Source organism: Boleophthalmus pectinirostris, unplaced genomic scaffold (assembly GCF_026225935.1).
Source record: "Boleophthalmus pectinirostris isolate CB_2022bp ecotype Guang Dong unplaced genomic scaffold, ASM2622593v1 HiC_scaffold_12, whole genome shotgun sequence".
Lineage (NCBI taxonomy): Eukaryota > Metazoa > Chordata > Actinopteri > Gobiiformes > Gobiidae > Boleophthalmus > Boleophthalmus pectinirostris.
This window is the reverse complement of record NW_026571018.1, coordinates 39795268-39821978: the sequence shown is the minus strand read 5'-3', so window position 1 is coordinate 39821978 and position 26711 is coordinate 39795268. Positions and strand designations below refer to the sequence as shown.

At 43.6% G+C, this 26711-nt stretch overlaps 1 protein-coding gene across 2 annotated transcripts; it reads right to left on the bottom strand.

The window, feature by feature from the left end:
- Positions 1 to 26361, bottom strand: castor2 (cytosolic arginine sensor for mTORC1 subunit 2). 2 transcript variants are annotated; one of them, XM_020926080.2, is made up of 9 exons: positions 26037 to 26361; positions 23747 to 23817; positions 19763 to 19956; positions 16709 to 16859; positions 14790 to 14913; positions 13944 to 14054; positions 13785 to 13867; positions 10822 to 10916; positions 1 to 8779 (listed from the first exon to the last, which is right to left on the bottom strand). In XM_020926080.2, the coding sequence occupies exons 1-9, from the start codon at positions 26147 to 26149 to the stop codon at positions 8717 to 8719; spliced, it is 1005 nt and encodes a 334-aa protein (XP_020781739.1). In that variant the 5' UTR covers positions 26150 to 26361; the 3' UTR covers positions 1 to 8716. The 2 variants fall into 2 exon arrangements, with proteins under 2 accessions (XP_020781739.1, XP_020781747.1); XM_020926088.2 differs by having other exon boundaries at positions 16727 to 16859; positions 26037 to 26360.
- Positions 26362 to 26711: the final 350 nt, after the last annotated feature.

Sequence of the window (26711 nt, the reverse complement as noted above, 5' to 3'; positions counted from 1 at the left end):
TGGAGTGTCACCAGTTTATTGGATTCTGACACAGACCCGGGCCCTGACCCGACCAGAGGAACCAGAACCAGAACCAGAGGAACCAGAACCAGAACCTCTCCATCTGCTCAATAACACTGATCTTATTCAACACTCAGCACACACACACACACACAACACACACACACACACCAGGCTTTTCTATTGCACTATGTCCAAACTTTAGAGACGACATCACAACATTCTACAGGCTTCAGTTTTTAGCTTTTTTTTTTTTTTTAATAATAGCACAAACTCGTCTCGGCTCTAGTCACTGACAGAAATGATCAGGTTCAACATTTGTGCGTTCGACTTTTGGAGATTTCACGGCAAAGTCCAACGTGATCAAAGTCGACCACCGTCTCCCAAAACCCACTCCGCACCGATCGAGAACGTGAGAATCTCCAAACTTCTGCTCCCACAAATGTTTCTCCGTCTCGTTCTTTGTTCCTCAGACGTGTCAAAAATATTATTATTATTATTACTTTATGGCTTAAAGTCCTTTCAGCTGAAACGTCGCGTCTTCAGGGTTGAGGAACGGCTCCGCTTTCTGAAGACGCCGAACTTTGCGCCGGTTTTCGTTTCGAGGAGAGGAGCTTCTAGAACGTCGTGATGCCGTGAAGTCGCTCTACGGTCGACGCGGGGGACGGACCTTTTGAGCGCGAGAGATGCCGAAAACGCGTCCGGTGTGGTCACAGATGCGGCAGGAGTCCGGACTGGCGGCGGACCGGACCGTATAAAGTGCACATATAAAGGACAGAAGGGGCGGGGTCTGGGGGACGAGGGGGCGGGGCATAGCTTATCGAACTCCTAACGCTACATTAACGGCGTCACTTCCTCCACAACTTTACGTTAAGTCGGCAAACTGTCGTGGGATTGGTGAGAATTTCGAAGAGGTTTTCAGTGGTGCTGCCACGTTTACATGAAGCTTTTTAATTCTGAATTAATTGTTCCGGATTAAATAGTTTGGAGTTTACATGGAAATATCGTTAAATGTTCTTTATTTAATGTGTGTGAGCGTCTGGGGGGAGGTTCTGATTGGACAGAGACGCCAACAGATTTACGTCTTTGGGAAGAAAACAAACTTCAGCTACTCCCGGCTTTTCTGTCGTCTCAGTTTGTGGTTCCTCCACCAACACAAACACGTCCAAACTTTTCCTGCAGTGGTTCTGATGATAATTGTTGTGAAGCAGCGGCTGGAGAATCGTCTCATCACACTTTCCGTCTGTGAGCCGAGGAGGAGGAGGGAAGAGCATCGGAGAAGTGAGGAAGAAGACAAAAGCTCAGCCCACTCCCGCATCCCGCTCACAAATCCAAAGAGACAAAGTCCCGAGACACGACTGGAGGACGCGGATCGAAGGACGACACGACGAACACGAAGCACCAGCAGCATTTTAACAAGAACAAACGTTTATGGAGACGCCACTGCTCTGCCTGGAATGTTCCACAGTGTGACTTTAAACAAATCCACTTTACATTTATTCAATTACAGGTGGTTTTAGAGCTCAGGACTAAACCAGGATCTAAAACCAGAACTAAACCAGGACCAAAACTTTTAACATTCACGCTCTCCTCAGGGTCACATAGACCCGAAGAAACTTTTTTTTTTTTTTGGGTCAATCAGAACCAAAAATGTATTTTCTCGCCTGGTGAGAAAATACATTTTTGGGTCTGATTGACCCGCCCCAAGAGAGCAGGAAGGGAAAACAAAATTCTTGGGGTCTATGTGACCCTGAATAAATTCATTCAGCTTTAAAATCAGAATAAACCTCCCACTTACTTCAGAAGTAAGTTTAATTCCCATTAATCATTTTCATTTGGAATTAAGTGTTTACATGAACTTTTTAAAGCTGAATTCATTTTTATTCCAAATTAAATCAGTTTTAGTTGGATTTGAATCTCATGTAAACGTGGCGACTGTGGCGTCACCGACTCGCTCCCTCTGCGTAATAAATAAAGCAAAAGACTAAAATCATCACGTGAACGCGTCAGAGGCGTCGCTATGACAACAGCGAGAGTCGTGTAAAGTTGTGGAGAGAGTAACGGGATTTTATTTCCTCTGAAAGTGGCTCAGTCTGGAAACCTGCAGCATCAAATCAGTGCAAATGGCGAGCAACGTAAAAGGGTCCAACGTAAAGGACCCGACGTAAAGAGTCCGACGTAAAGAGTCCGACGTAAAGAGTCCGACGTTGCACTTTTCTCTGATCTGTTCTAATGTGGTTTCCTCGTCACACACAGACCTGGAGTTGTGTTTTTTTGTTTCATTCACACATGTTTCACACACAAACCCTGCACATTTAGTCTTCTAGAGTTCTTCTCTCAAACTGAAAACGCTCGGGTCACCTCCCGTTTCCCCGTCACCGTGGCGACACCAGTCAGGTCCGAGGGCCTCTTTAAAAATCATCCAAATCATTCACAAAAGCTACACACGTCTGAAACGAAAACCGTCTTTCAGAGCTTCACTGCAACGAATACGGCTCCACCACAGACTGAGTAAAGAAGCGGACTGAGGGAGCGCCACCTCCCCGCCCACGGCTTCAGTCAAACGAAGCTCACTGAGGCTGGCGGTCATGGGGCAATAACAGATTACAATTTAGTCCTCGCTTTACTGGGGTGTAGCGGTTCGTGTATTTGTGCTGAACCGTTTCAGTTCAGTTTTGTGTAAATCTGGCTCAAAACTGGGTCTGTCCCGGGGAAACAGGGACGTCTGGTCGCCCTAATCAAAGAGTCAAGCAGGATCGAGGCTGTTAAAGACCAATGCTGGCGCCTTATTGGTCGATTATTAATGTTCATATTTTGATTTAGGAACAAAACAGCAAAATAAAAGCCCCAGGATCACAAAGGGTGCGGTCAGACCAACATTTTAAGACCAAAATGAGTCTGAAAGCAGCAGTTACAGAGACAGGGGCCACGCTTTTTCAATAGAAAGTGAACTGGAGCCAGAATCGATGGAGCCGGAAGCGCGCCCATGCTCACTTCCTATTTGTACCGCGGGTCTAGCGGGTTTAGCTCGGTCCGTTCATTTAAACGGTCTGTGGTGTCCGCGTGAGTTCAAATGTTTCCAGTTCATAATATCCGTCGGGTTTGAGAAGCTCGTTTAGAAGAGAATTACACTTAAAGTTTCATTGCGTAACTTTCCTGGCGGAGGGTCTGCCGGAGAAGTTATGTTGATGTTCCACAGGTCAACATCAAGCAAGTGCCAAGGTGAAGATCTGTGGAGAGGCGAGCCCTTGTGGTAAAAATGCGCACATTTTTGACCAATAAAAACACCCTGAAACAACGAAAATAAACTCTGAGAAATACGTTCACCCACATAATCTGGAACATTCTGCCAAAACATTCACATCTCCACGGAGACGAGCAGGCGGCAGACGCTCGGCCAGCAAAGTGACTCGGTGCGCTTTGGAAATATTTGAAGCCTCTTTCACTCGTTTTCACTTAAACCTGGGACTTTTCCTGCATTTTTCCAGAACTGGGTCACGTGTAAAACAAAACCACGGCTGATTTTCCTGCATTTCTGATCCGACAGTTTCCTTTAAAGGTTGTATGGAGGATTTTTTTTTTTGTTTCAAATTGTCGATGAAAGTTCAAAATAAAATTATAGCAGTGCAGCAGCCTTGTAATTATGATGACCAAAAAAAAAAAAAAAAGAATGAAAATCCATCAACTGTGGATGTGATGGGGGCAGATAAACATCAGCCAATAGAAAACAACGCTACCTCTTTTTCTATTGGCTGTTGGGTCGTCAATCAAACTCCCTACGTTTCTATTCGTCACTGAGTTGCCGGCGCGCTGGGATTATGTGGTTTACGTTTACCTCACGCACTGATGCTGTTTACTCAACCAACACAGCGGTTCTTAGCGTCTTTTTCGAACTGTAGTTTCCTCTCACACAAAGTTTTGCACAAAGTTTGTTGCGAAATTCACGACCAGTTCGCCACAAAAGAAAGTCTGTTTTTGACATCGCTGAAAGAAGAAGAGAAGGGGAAGAGGAGCGAAGCGCGACAATTGAAAATGGACAAACAGTCGCTGCATTTCTCTTTCCTTGGAAAAATCTTCTATACAACCTTTAAATAAACGGGAAAACGGGAAGTACCGCCTGTTGGTTTCCGTGGTTACGCCACATGATTATGCTCTGTTCTCATTATGTTTAAAAATGACGGACTTGTCTGTTCTCGGGTCTGTTGATCCTCTGCAGCTGATGTCAACAACGTTCCCTGGATAAGTGAGGCTAACCGTAGGCACTGCTCTGTCTGAAGTTCAACATGCTTCTATTTAAACTATATACCTCATTCTAAACTTACTTATACCTCGTTATAAAGCTCAGACTCTACATTATGTCCATTTAATCCAATTTACAGACACATAAATGTCCTCATGTGTCCTAATATCAGAGGAGTCTTTTGTCTGTGACGTCGTACTGCCCCTGAACACACCCCCAGAGTCACGTCACTCACATTCTTTTGTTTACAACTGCATCTGCTGTTTAGTCAGTCTGGCGCCCCCTAGTGCCTCCGCTCAGTTTCATTTCTCTCCAGCTCTAGGTCAGGAATCAAAAAACACTAGACGGTTCACAAAAACCCCGGAAGTGCGAGTCCGGGCACCAGCCGATCAAAGAAGAGACAGACATTCTGTGTCGGCAACGATTCCCGAGATCGAGGATTTAAAGCCGGAACAAAGAGAATGTTTGTTCTTGGCGTTATTTGCCCTTCATCTTATGGGATTTGGAGCATAACAGATATCACGCCCAAACAGCAGCGTTTGTTTAAATAAAAAAAGTCCCCACCTCCCGTCGAGCAAACGAATCCTAAAGCTGCGAGGTCTGAGTGAGTCAGGGTTAGGGTTACACGCAGGATTATATCTTTTCACAGACGATTGTTTTGAGTCAGGACACTTGTTAGTGCAGACTTGTGATCTGAGAGGAGCCCGTGAGAGGCTGAGTGCTGCAAATGTTTTGTTTTGAAGATACTTTTGGTTCTTTCTCGTTGTTTCGCTGCTGTAGCTCCACATAAACACTCTGTTTTCTTACGTTGTTCTAGTGTAAAGTGACTCTAGCGTGTGCACATGTGACTGAACCTGCACTGATGTGTGAATGATCCATATTTACACATATTATTAATTACCGCCGCGTGCACACGTTTACCACTAAAGGCTGATAGCGGTAGTTTTTACTTTCTTTACTGGTTAGAATGTGATGCAAAAATGCCATTATTCCGACCTGCCGTCTGTAAATATGACGTAAAGACGCAGAAGAACAGGAAATGTCGCTTAAACAATTTAAAACTCAGTAGAACCAGACCTAAGTTTTATTTACAGTGAGTTTTTACGTCACTAAATATATCGACTTTTATATCGGCTCTTCCAACATCCATTTTATCGTCGCAAAAAACTTCATATCGGTCGGGCCCCAATTTAGACATTTTTTAGTATCACTTTTCTGCCATGTCTTTTTTTTTTTTTTTTTTTTTTTTTTGCATTGCGATCGTCTACCTCGGTGTGTCTCTCGCTGTTCTTCGTTCCCATGTACGACATGTCCAAACATTTGCCTACAGCCTTGTTTCCTTCTTCAATCAGCTTAATATCATGTAACACCACAGAGTTGAAGGAAAGTATAATTGGCCGTCACGTTAATATTATTCATGTCGGAAAAGAGTAATGTTTGAAAAATAGTAAAGCTCGGCTATTCCGACAATTAGCGACATGTCGAAACAGCAGCATGAAACCGCTCTGTCTGACGCTTTCTTGGACTTTAATCCGACTTATCAATAACAAAAGGAAACCAAGCTCCTGATTAAACCAAGTGACTGTCCTGAAAAATATCTGGCTTTATTCACACATAAAAATAAATTAGCAGATCAGAAATGCCGGAAAATCGGCGTTGGCTTCGTTCACGCACGACCCCGTTCTGGAAAAATGCAGGAAAATTCCCAGGTCGGTCTGACTGTGTGAATGAGACGTACGTGCGAAGGACAAACCCAACGGAACAACAACTTGCTCAGTAGATTGTAATAGGTCAAATCTCTTCATAAATATTCTGAACGGTCATTTAAACTCACATCTTTTCCTCCCGTAAAGCTTTTTCGCAACGACCGGAAGTGTCCCGCTGTAGGTTTGTGGAACTTCCGGTTAATGGTTTTCAGTGTAAATGTGTGGTTTCCTCCAGCAGCTTCATAAATCTTCAACCAACAAACTCCACAAAGAACAAACATTCTTCATGAACAATTTATCCACAAGGATCAAGAGAAGAACGAACAAAACTTAAAGGAGTGGACTACTGAACAAAACGTTATGGTCACGAATAAAAGAGAAGAAATAAGTAATTCGTTTATAAGTAACTTGTTGACTGATTCTAGAATTAAAAACTAAAAATCCATGATGTGGATATTTGCACAGACAGATTTGTTCAGTTTTTCCGCTACAGATGTTCAGAAATGACACGTCTCGCATTTAAACTGCACAAATCTACATCCGTCTAAGCCACATCATGAAATCGATTTTTAATTTTAATAGTAAAATCAGCCTGAGTCATGATCGTAACATGAGTTTCCTTTAAGTTTTGCTCTTTCTTCTCTTGATCCTTGTGGATAAATTGTTCATGAAGAATGTTTATCCTTTTACACACATATTTACGCACACATTTTGCCACAGAAAATCATTAACCCGTAAGTTCCGCAAACCTACAGCGGGACACTTCAGACGATGTGAAAAAGTTCCATTGCACACGTGTTTACAGTATCAGACACAATGGCACTGAGAAAGAGCCAAAGAAAAACCACGAGAGCTGCACATCCTCGCGGTCGTTCGACAGGAAGAGTCCGGTCTTTAGAGCCAGTGCGTCAGCGGCGCACGGCGGAGCGTTCGGGGGCAAAAGCACTGCTCAAACTCATGACAACGTCTGGAAAAGTACAAGCTTCCGTAAAACGCAGCAGAGAAAAGAAAAAAAAAGAAAACCCCCACACAAAACAATCACACTTTACTTTCAGGAGCGGTTTAACCACAGACTGTGTTCACAAGTGGACTAAGGGACCGCGGCGTTCAGCTCCGGGCACATGAAGCAGAGTCGCATATTTGTAATTAATTTAATAATATAAAAATGTCACCGGGATCACGTAGAGCGAATATTTTAAGACCAAAACGAGGAGTCGATGGAGCCAGAAGCGCCGCCGTGCTCACTTTCCAGCGGGTCGTCCGTTTGTGTTTACAGTCTGTGGTTTCAGGCCACGTGCTTGTCCAAAATTTCCCGCAGTGTGGCATTAAAAGTGGAGGTACGCAGGTGTAACACGATCTGCACACAGTAAAATAACAAACGCCGGGTTTCAATGAAACGCTGGCCGCAGGTGGATGTTTTGATTCATAACCACCTGTTCCAAATAAACGCAGAGTCTAACGCAGTCGAGTCAATGGGTCAAACTCCCATTTCCCGTTGTTTTTGGGTTTTATTTAACAAAGACGTGATGATTCGTGCAGCGACACACAGAGAGTCTGATGTTTACAGCGACAGGAGCAGTTTGACTTCAGGTCGGTCCTGCCCGCACCAGTCTGGTCGTGTGACTCGGAGTGAATAGGCTCTATTCTCTGCCTCAGCTTCACTGAAAAACTGGAGGAACAGACGACGTCGCTGTGAAATCCCGATTTCAAAGTGACGTAAAAAAAAGAAAGATGGCGAAATGGAAGCAGTTTTTGGGAGTTTTGGTAAAATGACTCGAGTTTGGCGACTGGGAGGAAGCAGCGACGTGATCGTAGCTGATGCGGCGCAAGAGGAAAAGCAAAGGGGCCGAGGCGGAAGGAATCGAGTCCAAAAGGTCGACAAAGGAGTCGCCGGGACATCGTGTAAAAATTGTAAATTATCGTCAGACTGGTTAAAAATAATTCGAGAACCAGATTTTCCCAGTTTCCTCAGCAAGATTTTCATGAGGAAGGATTAATCTCCTGCCGCAAATCGTCGCCTGGTCTCAAATAAAAGCCTGGTCTGATAAGTGATTGAAACAAATAAACGCCCGGGAGATTATTTGGTATTTTACGGTGTACATGTTTTAGGCTGTGATTGAGGTTTAATGCCACACTGCGGCGCATTCAACTACGAGACGAGCATGTGGCAGAAAAGTTACACACTTCAGCTTTAAATGACCGCTCATAAACACAGTTTTCATACGGAAAACACGCCGTTAGCCTTCAGTAGCTGTGGCTTAAAGCTAAATAAAGACACAAATGTAGAAAATCCAGACTTTTTTTTGTAAGGCCCCTGAACATAACACGACGAGCTCAAGCCTCCATACCAGCAGGGGGCGCAGCGGGGACAGAAAAAGGCCTCAACACGCTCTCGGGTCGCATCCAGAACCTCACAACGTACCTCCTCAAAGACAAAGCCTCCTTCCTTCCGCCGCGTTTTCCACATTTGGTTTTTCACGATTTAAAGAAAAAAAAAAATCATTGAAGGACGTAGCGCTTCAGTCGGTGTCGTTTCTTTAATACTGTTTTTGAAATGTGGTAAACGTCTACGAAAAAGCGAAAGCGAACTTTACTTCGCCGAGTCATTGAGGAGGTATGTTGGGGGAATCGTACCCTCACGCAAACGCACAAACGCACACACAAACGCACACAGTGGATCTCCAGACCAGAACCATGGCACTTGGAGGACAGTTTAAAGTCCCAAAGAGAGAAGGAGGAAGAGGAGGAGGAGGAGGAGGAGGAGGTTGGGTCACTGCGTCGTGCTCTCCGTTCTCAGAGCTCCGATCACACTCTGGATGTTCTCCTCTGGAACCTGCAACAGATCAAACACCGGGTCAGGTCTGTGGAGTCGGGGCGCAGACACACAAATTATCCCGAACCAATGAGTTAAAAAAAAGTTAGACCAGCGTGACGTCGTCTCCATCGAACGCAAACGTACACAAAAACTATGTCAATCGTTCGCAGAAAGTTTGGTTTGTGCCATTTTAGTTTTGAAAATATTAACGATTCTTTTATTATTGGTCAAATTGGGGTCAGCAGCCTTCAGGAAAATGACAAATATAATGAAAAATGGAAAAATCGGAAATGAAATAACGGAAACAAATAAAACAACAAAACGGAGTCAGTCGTTTGTGCTGTAAAACATTTGGTTTGTGCGATTCTGGTTCTTAAGAGTTTTTCATTTTATTTTGGGCCGGTGCCGCCTGGTGCTTCCGATCAATTTCATTTTTCTCCAACTCGAGGTCAGGAATTAAAAAACACTCGACGGTTCGCAAGAATCCTGGAAATGTGAGTTCGGGCACCAGCCAATCAGAGGAGAGACAGACATTCTGTGTTGGCGACAATTCTCGATATCGAGGATTTAAAGGTGGAACAAAGAGAATGTTTGGTGAATGTTTTCAAGGGGAAAGACGTTATTGTTCTTCTTCCTACAGGATTTGGGAAAAGCTTAATATGGCAGTTAACCCCGTTAGTGGAGCTTTACAAACGTCACGACCAAACAGCAGCGATTGGTTCAATAAAAAAAGTCCCCGCCTCCTGTCAAGTGAATGAATCCTAATGCTGCAGGTCACACAGTTTCCACCAGGTGAAACCGACTGAAGATTGAGGCGATGACGTCGTCTCAAAACAGCAGCAAATTAAACCAAATGTTCGTATTTGGTTTGTGTTCTGTTTTCATTTGTCTAATTTTATGACTAAAATTCTTCATGATTATTTTTGTGTAAATTATATTTTGGTCGTTTCCGTTCAGTTGACGACAGCGACTTTAACAAAACTCCACAAAACTAATGAAGAGAAACGAGCTGAGGCTGTGGAAAAGTCTGGATCCGTCTGAAGGAACTGGATTTAGATTCAGATTTTCAGTAATAACACAGACTCGAGGTGTGTTGAGTCTGTTGTGTCTGTCGAGTCTGTCGAGTCTGTCGAGTCTGTCTGTTGTGTCTGTCGTGTCTGTCGAGTCTGTCGTGTCTGTCGTGTCTGTCGAGTCTGTGTCCGTTGTGTCTGTCTGTGTCTGTCGAGTCTGTCGAGTCTGTCGAGTCTGTCGAGTCTGTCGTGTCTGTCGTGTCTGTTGTGTCTGTTGAGTCTGTCTGTCGAGTCTGTCGAGTCTGTCGTGTCTGTTGTGTCTGTCGAGTCTGTCGTGTCTGTCTTGTCTGTCGAGTCTGTCTGTGTCGAGTCTGTCGAGTCTGTCGTGTCTGTCGTGTCTGTCGAGTCTGTCGTGTCTGTTGTGTCTGTTGTGTCTGTTGTCGAGGCGTGAGGGAGGAATGTCTCAAAATGACGTCACTTAGAGACAAAAGTAAAAACGAGATCCACCAATACAGATTCCACAAACAAAGTCAAGCATTTTAATTTAAAATCTCTAAAATATATTTACAAATACACATTTATTTAAACAAATTAGTTTATTTATTTGTACGTCATGCTTTTTATATTTGTATTTGGATATTTATAAACGTATGTATATTTATATATCATTTTTTATTTGTATAAATCTTTTTGAGACAATCTCCATATGAAGATGGTTCCAAGTCCTGAGTTGGTCTATAACGGCTTTTCTAAATAAAAGCACTGGTTTTGTAGTGTTTTTGTGCTGTTTTTGCGGTGTTTTTGTAGTGTTTTTGTTGTGGTGTTTTTGTGGTGGTTTTGTGTAGTTTTGTGGTGTTTTTTGTAGTTTTGTGGTGTTTTTCTGGTGTTTTTGCTGTAGTTTTGTGGTGTTTTTTGTGGTGTTTTTGTGGTTTTTGTGGTGTTTTTGTGGTGGTTTTGCTGTGTTTTTGTAGTGTTTTTGCGGTGTTTTGCGGTGGTTTTGCGGTGGTTTTCTGTAGTATTTTTCGCAGTGGCTGTGGGTGCGATTCTCACCAGCGCGTGGTCGAACTTGAATGTGCTGATGTAATAGGCTGGAATGTCGGCAGTGGCCAAAGGCTCCGAGATCTGAGCCACGATCCCACACTCGTCTGAAACACAAACACACACTTCAGACATTTAATATTTACATTTACTCACTTCTGGACTTGAACACGACCAGTCCTGAAGTAAAAGTACAGTACTGAAGTAAAAAAGGTGTCTGTACTTTTACTTTTACTTCAGTACATTTTAGAACAAGACTGAAAAGTAAAAGTATTTTTGATGATAATGTGAGATCTGCTGAAAAGGCTGAGGGTTTATTTGAACACATTTGGAGTTTGAGCAACAGAAAAGTACAAGTCAAAACAGCTGGAAAAAAAAAAAAAACTAAAACAATTTCTTTTGGGTTAGAACTGGTTACTAAACCAGGACTAAACCAGGACTAAACCAGGACTAAACAAGGACTAAACCAGGACTAAACCAGGACTAAACAAGGACTAAACCAGGACTAAACCAGGACTAAACCAGGACTAAACCAGGAAACCAGGAAACCAGGACTAAACCAGGACTAAACCAGGACTAAACCAGGACTAAACCAGGACTAAACAAGGACTAAACCAGGAAACCAGGAAACCAGGACTAAACCAGGAAACCACTAAACCAGGACTAAACCAGGAAACCAGGAAACCAGGACTAAACCAGGACTAAACCAGGACTAAACCAGGACTAAACAAGGACTAAACCAGGACTAAACAGGACTAAACCAGGACTAAACCAGGACTAAACCAGGACTAAACCAGGACTAAACCAGGACTAAACCAGGACTAAACCAGGACTAAACCAAGGACTAAACCAGGACTAAACAGGACTAAACAAGGACTAAACCAGGACTAAACAAGGACTAAACCAGGACTAAACTAGGACGAAACCAGGACTAAACCAGGTCTGAATTAGGACTAAACCAGGACTGTACTGGGACTGAAACAGGACCAAATCAAGACCGAATAGGGTCTGGACCAGTACTAAACCGGGACTGAACCAGGACTGTGAACCAGGACCAAACAAAGACTGAATCAAGACCGAATCGGGACTGAACTAAACTAGAACTAAACAAGGACTAAACCGGGACTGAATCAAAACATAAAACCTGGACTACATTATTATCTTAGCACTTATTCTTGACACATCTGAAAAAGTGCAAAAAAGTACTAAAAAGTGCAAATAAAAAAAAAAATAAAAGCACTTTTGTTTTAGATTTTATTTATAAAATCTTAAACATGAGTGTAGTTATTTTGAGTTTGAGTCCATTCGTAGTTTGGATGTTTCAGTTCCAGTCGACCGTGAAAATAACCACGGAAATAAAGAAGAAGCACAGATGAAAAAGTGTGTCCAGACTCGGAGCAGAGTCTGTCAGGAGGAATGACACTGTGGACTCTGGTTTCATGTTGGAACACTCAGACCTGAGGCAGACCTGAGGCTGACCTGAGGCGCGGCTGGACTCCAGCGCGGCTCCGTTTACACATTCTTTTTTAAGCCTCAGTGTCGGGGGTGTAACTGACCCTTTTGGTGCTTTTGACAGGCGGCTCACGACCACACGAGCTCAGGTCAGGGGATCGAAAAACAACAAGTCCAAACTCTAGAACGGACACGACTGACCCGAACAGGAAGTGAACACGGGCGCACTTCCGGCTCCAACTCACGTTCTACTGAAAAAACATCACCTCTCTGTACCTGCTGCTTCAGACTCGTCTTTTTGGTCTTTAAATGTTCGTATTAACACAGGATCCTGGTCTCTCCCGTCGTCATTAGCAACAGTTTTTTATTGACGGTTTTACACCAAACGCCAAGTGCCCGACATAGATGTACAGGGTGTCCCAAAAAAACGGACATTTTGCAGGCCAATAATTTTGGCGAAAGAGTTTCCTCTGCAGGTTGGCCGGGCGCCGTCTTAGACAGGGTGAGGGGCTCAGTCAGGAGTGAGGAGTGAGGAGTAGAGCCGCTGCTCGGGCGTCTGTTCTGATGCCTCCTGGGCGCCTCAGTCTGGGAGTCCCTGCTTAGACTGACGCCCCCACGACCCGGCCCCAGATAAATGGAAGAAAATGGATGGATAATTTTGGTAATTTTTGCTGAAATATCCTCAAATTTTCACAGAATGTTTAGAAACAGAACTGTATGTCGTCTCTAAAGGTCCCATGTCACATTATCTGACCCCTGTGAGCTTTAAGTCATGTTCTGTTATTATCTATTATTAGTCTGTTTACATCAGACATGTCAAACTCAGGCCCAGGGGCCAAATGTGGCCCTGATATAATTCTGTTTGGTCCGTGAGATCATGTCAAACATGTATCAGAGCTGCAGCTGCACACAGACCACAGAGACAGGATTTATTTAAACTGTTATTATTTTATTTTCTGTTTGTTCTGGATTCAATGTTTAAGCAAAACTTTTATTAAACTTTTATTTGAATCAGAAAAGATTTAACATCACAGATCTTCAAAGAAGAAAAAACCTGCAGATGATGGTGAAATTTTTCAATAAATGTTTAGTTTGGCCCACGACTTAGTCCCAGTTTTTAATTTGGCCTCTGAGTTTGAGTTTGACTCTCCTGATCTACATCTCCAAAACTCAAAATGCTCTGTTCCACCTTGTGATGTCACAAAGCGGCTGAAATTATCCAAATTCTTGCAGTTTGACGGAGCAGCTCTGAATTTCATTATACCGTGTAACTGTGTTCTATTCTATTCAAATGAAGGTGTGTGGAGTTTAAAAACACAGTGGAGCACTTGCTGTATTACCACATGACATCACAAGGTGGAACAGAGTGTTTTCAGTCTGGGAGAAGAACTTGTGCTAAACATGCAGGTTTGTAAATGAAATAAAACACGACTCCAGGTCTGTGACGAGTAAAACGTCATTAGAGCAAATCAGAAAATTGTGTGAAATGAGAAATTTAAAATAAAAAAATGTCGTTTTCTTACCGAATCCTAAAGGCTGCCCCCCGATCCGCACCATCTTCCACAGCTCCCCGGACGCGCTGGTGAACAGGACGTTATTGGGAAACCTGGAGGAGCAAACGCAGGTGTGGATGAGCCGCACAGAGGCTCCTGAGACTTTAAAAACGCGGAGGAGCGACGTACCTGTGCGCGACCTCCTCGTCCATCACCAGCGAGATGTATCCCTCGATCAGCGAGAAGGAGAAGAAGCGGATTCTGGAGGCGTCGTCCGGACACGCGCCGCCGTCTTTGGGACTGACACACACAAAAAAAACAGACGCGTCACATCTCACAGCAGAGCGGCAACGCAACGGAGCACTTCCTGTATCAGCACGCGACATCTCTACTCTCTGTTCCAACGTGGTTTCCTCGTCACACACACACACCTGGACTCCTGTTTTGTTTCGTTCACATGTTTAAGGCACAAACCTGCACATTTAACACGAGCTTTTCTCTCAAACTGAAAACACTCTTCTACCTTATGTAATACAGGAAGTGCTCCACTGTGTTTTTAAACTCCACACACCTTCACTAGAATCTTTTGGATGATATGAATTGGAACTCTGCTGAACTAGAGACTCAAAAGCCGGGGCGACTCTCGGGGTCAGGTGAAAGTTTACAGGCCGTGGTCAGGTGTGAGTGGACGGGGTGTGGTCAGGTGTGAGTGGACGGGGCGTGGGGCGTGTCAGGTCAGGTAAGTGGACGGGCGTGGGGGCGTGGTCAGGTGTGAGAGTGGACGGGGGGGTCGTGAGAGTGGGGGCGTGGTCAGGTGTAAGTGGACAGGCGGTCAGATGTGAGTGGACGGGGTGCGGTCAGTCAGGTGAGAGTGGACGGGGCGCGGTCAGGTGAGAGTGGACGGGGCGTGGTCAGGTGAGAGTGGACGGGGCGTGGTCAGGTGAGAGTGGACGGGGTGTGGTCAGGTGAGAGTACGGGGCGTGGTCAGGTGAGAGTGGACGGGGTCAGGTGGGTGGACGGCGTGTGGAGACCGACCTGCCGGAGTAGAACATGAGGTCCATGAGCAGCGTGGCCACCGGGGGCAGTGTGTCGGGGTCCAGGCTCGTCACACAGAACAGGTTGGAGGGGCTGGAGAGCGGGTGGATCACCGGCCGAGGAGCTGCGACCCAAACACACGTCATCAACATCATCGTCATCATCATCATCATCACTGAGAGGAGTCCAAACAGTACAGGGACACTCAGGTCACTCGGCAGCTCAGGTCATTCACAGTCTCTGGGGGTGTAACTGGAGGCTCTGCTCCGTCTGAATCTCTGAATCGAGTTAGACTTTAATCTGAGGTTTATTTTAACACAATCTGACCTGACTGACCTGAGCTCCAACAGGTGAGAGGACCTGAGCTTTAAACACCTCCCTCTGAAGAACAAGACAGTCACAAACTAGTGTTAGCGTTAGCATCAGCCAACAGTTTTTCAGTGAGTCAAGGTCCGTTCAGACTCGAGCGTCAAAGCGTCAAGGTGAGAATCTGGTGTCAACGGGGCCTCGGGGCTCAGGAGTCGACTGTCTGGACGCGCGTCCAGGGCGTCAGCATCAGAAGGTGGAAATGCTGAACTTTTGGCGTCTGATGCGATGCGGGGACCAATCGGGGACGACTATCCACAGACGCAACAACGTTATTATATAGAAGAAGAAGAAAGACCCGGAACCACAAACATTAGCAGAGTATAAATATATACACACCCCAACCACCAATCGTCAGGACTGAACCAGGACCGGACCAGGACCGGACCAGGACCGGACCAGGACCGGACCAGGACCGGACCAGTGTCATTAGTGGAGTACACATATATTCATATCGCAGTTGTCAAGTCGATCTCGTGCTCCAATGGTTTTATGTAAAAACACTAAAGTCTCTCAGTCTGGTCCATCGTTTTGGGAAAAGACGGAAAATGTCTCTTGTTTCCAGAGCAGCCGACGCTCTGGACACGCCTCAAGTATTTTTCTCCCGTTCGTCCACAGAGGAACTCGAACACAAAGGCTCCGACTAGAGGCGCCGGCGTGTTTCTGGACACTCTGGTCTGAACGGACGTCACGCTCACCTTTTAGTGTCGAACCAAACTCCTGAACATGAGCATGAGCATGAACATGAACATGAACGTGAACGTGAGAACATGAACATGAACATGAACATGAACATGAACATGAACATGAACAGGAACGTGAACGTGAACATGAACATGAACATGAACGTGAGCATGAACGTGAACGTGAACATGAGCATGAGCATGAGCATGAACATGAGCATGAACATGAACATGAACATGAACATGAACGTGAACATGAACATGAACGTGAACATGAACATGAACATGAAGATGAGCATGAGCATGAGCATGAGCATGAACATGAACATGAGCATGAATGTGAACGTGAGTGAACGTGAACATGAGCATGAACGTGAACATGAACAATCCGAGCAGAAGGAAGTGCAAACGTGCTCTTTAAATCACTTCGGTATTTAGTTCAAAGAATCTTAAAACTTTTTTTTTTACAGTTTCCACGGTTACATGAGAGCTTTAATTCCGAATAAAAATGATTTAATTCTGAATAAAAATTTATTACACCTTAAAAAAAAAACAGCTAAACACTAATTCCCAATGAAAATGATGATTCGAAATTAAGGCATCTCCATGTTTAACGACAGAAAAGCCGGGAGCAGCTGAAGTGTAATAAATAAAAACAATTTAATTTAATCAATTCTGAGTTATTATTTCCATCTAAACTCCAAGCAGAATATTTTAACTCAGAACATTTTCATTCAGAATTAAAACACCTCATGTAAACATGGCCCGTGTTTGCTGTTGTCACTGTGGTAACATCAGAAACATTCCACCATAGACAGACATGTAGAACCCCCCCGGCGTGATGCCCCTGCACAGTCTCAGTATCTTCACCGTTTTTGGCTTCAGTACCGAGTTTGGGTTTGTCGAAGCCGTTGGTGACGCCGAGGAGCGCGGCGGCGACCGTCTCTCCGTTGACCACGCGGAACAGCGTGAACTCGGACGACAGCGTGTGCATGACCATGGGCAGGTCGCGCTCCCGCACCTGTCCACAAGGAGGCAGAGCAGAGGCAGAGCACAGGCAGGTGAAAGGAGCGACAGGGGCAGGGTCTGGGCGCACCTGCCTGAAGTCGCCCCGTCAAACACAAAAAGACACAAAAAGAATGAGAATCGTTTGTGCTGCAGAGAGTTTGGTTTGTGTCGTTTTAGTTTTGGAGATGTTAACGATTCTTTTATAGGTCAAGTTGGGGAAGTTTCAAAATGCTCTGGGGGGGGGGGGGGGGGGGGGGGGTCGCCTTATCACAATTTGCATGTGGGTCTGTAATCCAAGTGTCGTTCGTTCATTTGTTTTTCAATATAAAACCAAAAATAAGAAAACAAAAAAACAACAGTTTTCTTCGTTATTTGTCTCCAAAACCAAAATGAAAAAACAGATAACGATTTGTTTTTTCAGTTTTCGATTTTGTGTTTAAATGAAGAATGGAAAAAGCAGATAACGGTCGTTTACGTGACTCCCGTGACTGTGATGCCAAACTTTTGCACTGCATACAGACTGAATCAGGACTGATCCAGGTCCGGGACTGAGACCAGGACCAGACCGGAGGCTCAGAGCCCACGGCAGGACTGGAGCTCGAAGCTGAGGCTCGGACCCCGCGGAGGCTCAGAGTCAAAGCTCGGAGTCACTCTGGTCCCGCCCTGGTCCCGCCCTGGTCCCGCCCTGGTCCCGCCCTGGGTCAGTCCTGGTTCAGTCCGTATGCGGCGCAAAATTTCGGCATCACAGTCACGGGAGTCACGTAAACGACCGTTATCTGCTTTATCCATTCTTCATTTAAACACAAAATCAAAAACTGAAAAAACAAATCGTTATCTGTTTTTTCATTTTGTTTTTGGAGACAAATAATGAAGAAAACTGTTGTTTTTTTTGTTTTCTTATTTTTGGTTTTATATTGAAAAACGAATGACACACGGATTGTCTGTTGGAATGTTCAGACATCTATTTGTAATTATTTTATTGACTGTTTTGTCCCAATATTTCTGGTTCAGTTGAATGTTGAAAAGAAAAAGAAATGTGCTACATTTAAAGTCCAAACAGGCGACGTCTGGATCCTTTTATTGCTGCTTCAGTGTTTTTCATCGTTTCAAACTTGAGTAATAATAAAATATTTGTTCAGAGACACGATCAGTGAGTCGACAATAAAATATCCTCGTTAATGTTCAATAATGAAAAAATCCACCTTTATTTTGTGATTTATGAATAATGTTTATGGACTCGGGTCGCAAAGGTTTTTGACTTTTAAAATGTGGGCCCCCGGAAAAAAAGTTTAGAAAACACTGAAACGCCCAAAATGGAGTCAGTCTTTTCTGCAGCACAAACAAAGCACAAAGTTTAGTTCTGATTCTTAAGATATTTGCAGTTTTATTTTGGGTGGATGACGTCGTCCAGCCCGTCAAAATGTAAAACAGCCTCAAAACAGCTGAAAATTATAAAAAAAAGTGCTGTGGCTGTTTTCATTTGTGCGAGATCATTTCTAAAATTATTCATTATTATTTTTGTGTAAATTATATGAGGTAATTTCTGCTCAAGTGACGACTTTAACAAAACTCCACAAAACTAATGAAGAGAAACGACCTGAGTTTATTGATTCACATTTTGCCGCAAAACAAAAACAAAAGACGAACTCCAGCCCCGTGGATCATGACCGAAAGAGTTTAAAGTTAAAGTTCTTCTAACACCAAACTCTGTTAAACAACGACAGAATTCCAAGAAAGAAAAGCAGCGTCTGAACACAAGTTTGAGTTTATAATTTCACTCACGACACTGTAAATATAATGCAGATTGTATAACACTTAAAACTTTTTTTTTTAAAGGTTCTACAGTGTTAAACACGGAGAAGTGGAAAGGAATTGTCTAAAATGTTTCGTGAGATTAGAGCACGTCCGGAAGTTTAGGCTCTTTAAAATGTTTTTATTAACGTCAAATCAAATCTTCAGCACAAATGATGAATGACAGACAAACATGAATCATTTGTATATTTTACTTTACACTCAGATTTAGTTTGTGGGACTGAAGTTTATCATCCCGCCTGCTCACGCAACGTGCAGCTGCATGCACTTATTTACACTGATCACTTTATTTACGTCTAGCACTTTAGTTACGTCGGACACTTTATTTATTTACGTTATTTACGTCGGACACTTTATTTACGTCAGACATTTTATTTACGTCGGGCACTTTATTTATTTATGTCGGACACTTTATTTATTTACGTCGGACACTTTATTTACGTCGGTCACTTTATTTACGTCGGACACTATTTATTTACGTCGGACACTTTAGTTACGTCGGGCACTTTATTTATTTATTTACGTCGGGCACTTTATTTATTTACGTCGGACACTTTATTTACGTCGGACACTTTATTTACGTCGGGCACTTTATTTATTTAGTTACGTCGGGGCGCTTTAGTTACGTCGGGCACTTTAGTTACGTCGGGCACTTTAGTTACGTCGGGCACTTTATTTATTTACGTCGGACACTTTATTTATTTACGTCGGACACTTTATTTACGTCGGACACTTTATTTATTTACGTCAGACACTTTATTTACGTCAGACACTTTACGTCGGGCACTTTATGTCATATAAACATTCATTCATTCATGTTGGTCACTTTACATCGGGCACTTTATTTACGTCGGACACTTTATTTACGTCAGAAAAAAAGTGCGATCTAGAGTCCGAAAATCACGATAATAATAATAAAGAACAGTTAATTTGGACTTAAAAAACATGACGTAAACGTGGCCCTGGACTCTCGAGAGAACAGCTCCTTTTACCGTTAGTTCCGTGGTGATCGTCGAGTGTTTTTTTGCGTTAAACGTGCGAACGAACGAAACAAAACGACGTCAGAACAGAGTGGAGAGAAGCGCTCGACCCGGAGAGACTCACCAGGATGTAGTCCGTCTGGTACGTGGACAGCATGAACACGGAGATGTTGTGGTCGGCGAGCGGCGCGATGACGGACTTGGCGATTTTGGTGACTCCGATGGGCTGAGCGCTGGACGCGTTCCCGCCGCCCGACACCACGTTCAGCGCCAACCACGTGGCCTCGGCGACGCTCATGTGCTCCGTCTGCGGCAGCTCTGACGGGACAACGGCAAAACACCCAACGTCAGAACAAAACCAGAAACTAAACCAGAACCTCGTGGTCCTCGAGTCTGGAGCCTGAAAAAAGAGGCCCATTTTCAGGACCGAGCAGAACCTGTAGAACCTGTAGAACCTGTAGAACCTTTAGAACCTGTAGAACCTTTAGAACCTTTAGAACCTGTAGAACCTTTAGAACCTGTAGAACCTGTAGAACCTTTAGAACGATCTGGAGCTGGAGCAGAACAATTATAAGACACAGAGACTAAAATACACACATGGACCTGGTTCAGTCCTGGTTCAGTCCTAGTATAGTCCTATTTTAGTCCTGGTTTAGACCTGGTTCAGTCCCAGTTTAGACCTAGGTTAGTCCTGATTTGGTTCAGCCCTGGTTCAGCCCTGGTTTTAGCCCTGGTTTTAGACCTGGTTTAGACCTGGTTTAGTCCTGGTTTAGTCCTAGTTTAATCCTAGTTTAGTCCTGGTTTAGTCCTGGTTTTAGTCCTAGTTTAATCCTAGTTTAGTCCTGGTTTAGACCTGGTTTAGTCCTAGTTTAATCCTGGTTCAGACTTAGTTTAGACCTGGTTTAGTCCTGGTTTAGTCCTGGTTTAGTCCTGGTTTAGACCTGGTTTAGTCCTGGTTTAGACCTGGTTTAGACCTGGTTTAGTCCTGGTGACCTGGTTTAGACCTAGTTTAGACCTGGTTTTTAGACCTGGTTTAGCCTGGTTTAGTCCTGGTTTAGTCCTGGTTTTAGACCTGGTTTAGTCCTGGTTTAGACCTGGTTTAGACCTGGTTTAGACCTGGTTTAGACCTGGTTTAGACCTGGTTTAGTCCTGGTTTAGTCCTGGTTTAGTCCTGGTTTTAGACCTGGTTTAGACCTGGTTTTAGTCCTGGTTTTAGTCCTGGTTTTAGACCTGGTTTTAGACCTGGTTTAGACCTGGTTTTAGTCCTGGTTTTAGTCCTAGTTTTAGACCTGGTTTTAGACCTGGTTTAGACCTGGTTTAGTCCTGGTTTAGACCTGGTTTAGTCCTGGTTCAGTCCTGGTTTTAGACCTAGTTTAGTCCTAGTTTAATCCTGGTTCAGACTTAGTTTAGACCTGGTTTAGACCTGGTTTAGTCCTGGTTTTAGACCTGGTTTAGACCTGGTTTAGACCTGGTTTAGACCTGGTTTAGACCTGGTTTAGTCCTGGTTTAGTCCTGGTTTTAGTCCTGGTTTTAGACCTGGTTTAGTCCTGGTTTAGACCTGGTTTAGTCCTGGTTTAGACCTGGTTTAGTCCTGGTTTAGAAACAGATTTCAGTCACACGTGAACAGAAAATAAAGTTCTACAAATTAAAGTGGAAAATCACAGATCATCTAAAGAGAGTTTTTATTTTCATCGTAGGATCAGAATCGGTATCAAGTATCGAGTATCGAGTATCGAGTTTATTCCTTAGTATAGTTTTTTTCAGTATTTTTTGACAAACGTGTATTTTTTTTTGTCTCTTGAGGTCAAAATAAATCCGCTGTGTCCCGTCTGCCTCTGACCACAAGTACATAATTCCAATGATCAGGAAGTGCGCGTTAGCATGCTAGTCATCGTTAAAATTACAGTGACGACAAAAACTCGGCTCTGGTCTGTGAGAGTCGAGAAAAGTGTTTAGAAACTCGTCATGAGGAGCAAAAACCAATCGACGTTTTGGAGACAAATAATGAAGAAAATAGTTGGGGTCTTTTTTGTTTTTTCGTTTTCTTTCGTTTTCGTTTTATTTTGAAAAACGGACGACGCGCTTCCTCCCGGTGGCGTTGGGGTCGCGGGCGGCGTCCTGCTGCCCCGGGGCTGTTGCCGTGGAGACGGAGGCGGACGAGCCGGAGAAGAACAAACACCAGAGCAGGTCAGGAGCTGTTGTCCGGCAGCCGAGGAGAGACCGACCCAGAAACCACTTTACACCAACGCGTAAAAAAAAAAAAAAAAAAAGGAACCACTTTACATGAATAAAAACGTTAAAAAACAAAACAAAACAACTTTACACGAATAAAAACAAGAAACGACTTTACACGAACAAAAACGTTTTTTTTTTTAAAAGACTTTACATGAATAAAAAATGTTTAAAAAAAGAAAAAAACGACTTTACACGAATAAAAACGTTTAAAAAACAAACAAACAAAAAAACGACTTTACACGAATAAAAACGTTTTTTTTTAAAAATGACTTTACATGAATAAAAAATGTTTAAAAAAAGAAAAAAAAATGACTTTACACAAATAAAAATGTTTTTAAAAAAAAGAAACAACTTTACATGAATAAAAAACTAAAAAAAAAAAAAAAAAAAAAAGGACTTTACACGAATAAAAACGTAAAAAAAAGAAAGGACTTTACACAAATCAAAACGTTTAAAAAAAAAAACTTTACACGAATAAAAACGTTTTTTAAAAGTCTTGGTTTGGTCCTGATTTAGAACTAAATCATTTGAAACAGTAATATTAACAACTAGCATGCTGATGTGCACTTCCGGATGATCTGACCTCCAAAGCTGCGTCTGTACTATTGTGGAAGAAAATTTGTTCCATCAGATTTTGAATTTTAAATCCTGCTGAATCTCTCACTTTCACTTTTTTTAATTCTGAAAAAACATGTTTGAATTATTTTTATTCTGGATTTTTGTCACTGAAATTTTCTCTGTATTTTTTCAACTTGTTTAAAATTCCATATTAAAAAAAAAAAAAACACCTTAAATTGATTTTTTTTTTTTTCACTGCGATTTTTACACTCTGAATTTTACACTGTTGAATTTGAGGGTTGAAAATATTTGCGCTTTTGATTGTGAACAGACTCGACTCTGGTCACATGAGCTCAGGTCGTGTACGAGTTTACGTCACAAACAAACCGTTTAATTCCGAATAATAATTTTCATCAGGAGTTAAATGTTTACGTGGACTTTTTAAAAGGAGAATTCATTTTGATTCACAATTTAATTATTTTTATTCTGGATTAAAACGTGGTTAGAGTTTCTCAAACATGTGAATGAAACAAAACACAACTCCAGAATCTGTTTGTCGTTTGTTCGTTTGTTTTTCAAAATAAAACCAAAAATAAGAAAATGAAAAAAAAAATAAAAAATTTTCTTCATTGTTTGTCTCCAAAACCAAAATGAAAAAACAGATGATTCGATTTTTTTCAGTTTTCGATTTTGTGTTTAAATTAAAAATGGAAAAAAATTGATAACGGACTGAACCAGGTCCAGGACCAGACCGAGACCGGGACTGAGACCGGGACTGAGACTGGGACTGAGACTGAGACTGGGACTGAGACTGGGACTCAGACCGGGACTGGGACTGGGATTGAGACCGGAACTGAGACTCAGACCGAGACTGAGACCGGGACTGAGACCGAGACCGGGACCAGACCGGGACTGAGGTTGGGACTGAAAACGGTTCAGCTCTGGTTTAGTCCAGGTTCAGTCCTGGTTGAGTCTTGGTTGAGTCCTTTATCCGTTTTTTCCATTTATAATTTAAACACAAAATCAAAAACTAAAAACTGAAAAAAACGAATCTTTATCTGTTTTTTTTTTTCATTTTGGTTTTGGAAACAAATAATGAAGAAAATGTTTTATTTTTTTTGGTTTTATTTTGAAAAACGAATGAACGAACGACACACAGATTCTCCAGCTCCAGTGTGACGAGGAACATGAGAACATCAGAACATCAGAACATTAGAACATTAGAACATCAGAACATTAGAACATTAGAACGTGGTTTTGTGCGATTTGTTTTAACTCTGGTCGTGTTGGACCTGAGTGGATTTTCGAGTCTCACCTTTGAATCCTTCTTCGTCCACGATGATGGTGAAATCCTCCGGAGTCTCCGTCAAACTGAAGAACTTACACCTGCAACAAAAAACCACACTCAGACCAGGACCAGGACCAGGACCAGGACCAGGACCAGGACCAGGGCTAAACCAGGACCAGGACCAAGACCAGGACCAAGACCAGGACCAAGGACCAGGACCAGGACCAAGACCAGGACCAGGACCAGGACCAGGACCAAGACCAGGACCAGGACCAAGACCAGGACCAGGACCAGGACCAAGGACCAAGACCAAGACCAAGACCAGACCAGGACCAAGACCAAGGACCACCAGGACCAAGACCAAGACCACCAGACCACCAGAACCAGGACCAGGACCAAGGCCAAGACCAGGACCAGGACCAGGACCACCAGGACCAAGACCAAGACCAAGACCAAGACCAGGGACCAAGACCAAGACCAGGACCAAGACCAGGACCAAGACCAAGGACCAAGGACCAAGGACCACCAGACCAGACCAGGACCAGGACCAGACCAGGACCAAGACCAGGACCAGGACCAGGACCAGCCAGGACCAAGACCAGGACCAGGACCAAGGACCAAGACCAAGACCACCAGACCAAGGACCAAGACCAGGACCAGGACCAGCCAAGACCAGGACCAGGACCAAGACCAGGACCAGGACCAGACCAAGACCAGGACCAGACCAGGACCAGGACCAAGACCAGGACCAAGACCAAGACCAAGACCAGACCAAGACCAAGACCAGGACCAAGACCAGGACCAAGACCAAGACCAGGACCAGGACCAGGACCAAGACCAGGACCAGACCAGGACCAGAGTCCAGACCAAGACCAGGACCAGGACCAAGACCAGACCAAGGACCAGACCAGACCAGACCAGGACCAGGACCAAGACCAGGACCAGGACCAAGGACCAAGACCAGGACCAAGACCAAGACCAAGACCAAGACCAAGACCAGGACCAGGACCAAGACCAAGACCAGGACCAGGACCAGGACCAGACCAAGGACCAAGACCAAGACCAAGACCAAGGACCAAGACCAGGACCAGGACCAGGACCACCAGACCAAGACCAAGACCAGGACCAAGACCAAGACCAGGACCAGACCAGACCAAGACCAGACCAAGACCAGGACCAAGACCAGGACCAAGACCAAGACCAAGACCACCAGACCAGACCAGACCAAGACCAGGACCAGGACCAGGACCAGGACAATAATGTCAGAATAACCTGATAAAAGTTTTAAAATACAGAGTCCAAACTGTAAAAAACTAAATCTAGTCAAGTTAAAACGACTTGAATTAAGAAAATTTCATCATGATTTGAGTAAATTTCACTTGAAAAGTGAAATGATCTGCAGAGGAACAAGACTTTTTGTACTTAAAATATAAAAATACAACTTTATGAACTTAAAATAAGAAAAATAACAACTTTTTGTACTAAAAATATGAAACAAAATCAAATGTTGCTTGAATTAATAAAAACTCTTGTTCCATTGGTCGATAATTTCACTTTTCAAGTTGAATTGACTCAAATAAAATCAAATGTTTAAGTCATTTTAATTTACCTGGATGTTGTTTTTTTCAGTAAACACACTACAAATTTCTCTGATCTGACCAAGATTTTAAAAATTCTTCATGTTGTTTTCAGATTTATTTTTTCTCACTCGTTCTGAGTCGTTTATTTTGTTTTATAGCAGAAGTAAAATGATCTTTCTTGTACTTAAAATAAGAAAAATAACAACTTTTTGTACTAAAAACACGAAACAAAATCAGATGTCGGTTGAATTAATAAAAACTCTTGTTCCATTGGTCGATAATTTCACTTTTCAAGTTGAATCGACTCAAATCACGTCAAATGTTTTAAATTTAAGTCGTTTTCATTTCCGTACATGTTGTTTTTGTCCAGTGCATTTTCTACTTCACTATTTTTGGTCTGTTTTTGCTGCTGTCTTAAAGTCACAGCGCGTAAAACTCGGCCTACACTTCACACTTCCACACTTCCACACTTCACACTTCCACACTTCCACACTTCCACACTTCTGCACTTCTGCACTTCTGCTTCAGCTTCGGCCTGTTTTTCTAACGCGAAGCACCGCTCTGTCTGGACCCGAGCAACAGCAGAAGAAGAAGAAGAAGAAGAAGAAGAAGAAGAAGCAGCGACATAAACAAGCTCCGTGCCCCCCCCTTCCCCTTCCCCTTGCGCCCGGCCGCAGCGCCTCAGCCCCGGGTCCGGTCCGCGCCTCGGGTCCGCGCCGCCGCCGCCGGGTCCGTACCTGGTCCTGGACGAGAGGAAGGCGAGCTTGACGAGTCCGTGCGTGCAGACCTGGATGCCCTCCCGCTCGATGCTCGCCACTTTCAGCCTGTGCTCGAGAATGTGCAGCTCCATCGTTTCCGTCTGCGCATTTGACGCTCGGGGGTGACGCACGGCGGGGGGGTTCAGAGCGCGCGCGCGGCTGGAGACATGGACACGCGCGGTGGGAGGGGGGGGCACGAGGAGAAAAAAAACCCCGAGGAGACGAGACCCGGACCCGGACCCAGACCTGGACCTGGACCTGGAGCTGCCGCTGTCACAGGCTCCACGGAAGCAGCCGCACTTCTGCCCCGCGGACCTTCACAATAAAAGCACCGCGAGAAAAAAAACCTGCGTTATTTTACAAATTGAAATTTAATTTTTAAACACAAAAACCGTTTCCAAAGTGCTGCACAAACATCAGAAAATGAACACAACAAAAAAGTAAATTGGAAAAAATGTGTTCACACCAGTTTGGGGCTGATCAGATTTTCAAAATAAAAAACTGGGACGTTTCCGGTTTTTTTTTTTTTTTTTTTTTTTTTTTTTGGTGTTTTTTTTTTGTTTGTTTGTTTGTTTTCCCCAATATTATAATTAAATTAAAACTTTCACATGAACAACTGACCACGTTATTAACACAGGTCAACATACAACCGAA

Excerpts from the sequence above, each read along its gene's own strand:
- castor2 (XM_020926080.2), bottom strand. The coding sequence starts at position 26,149 with ATGGAGCTGCACATTCTCGAGCACAGGCTGAAAGTGGCGAGCATCGAG. Across the intron at positions 23,818-26,036 it reads TTCCTCTCGTCCAGGACCAG|GTGTAAGTTCTTCAGTTTGA; the intron begins GTACGGACCCGG and ends TTTTTGTTGCAG. Across the intron at positions 14,055-14,789 it reads CTCATGTTCTACTCCGGCAG|TCCCAAAGACGGCGGCGCGT; the intron begins GTCGGTCTCCAC and ends TGTGTGTGTCAG.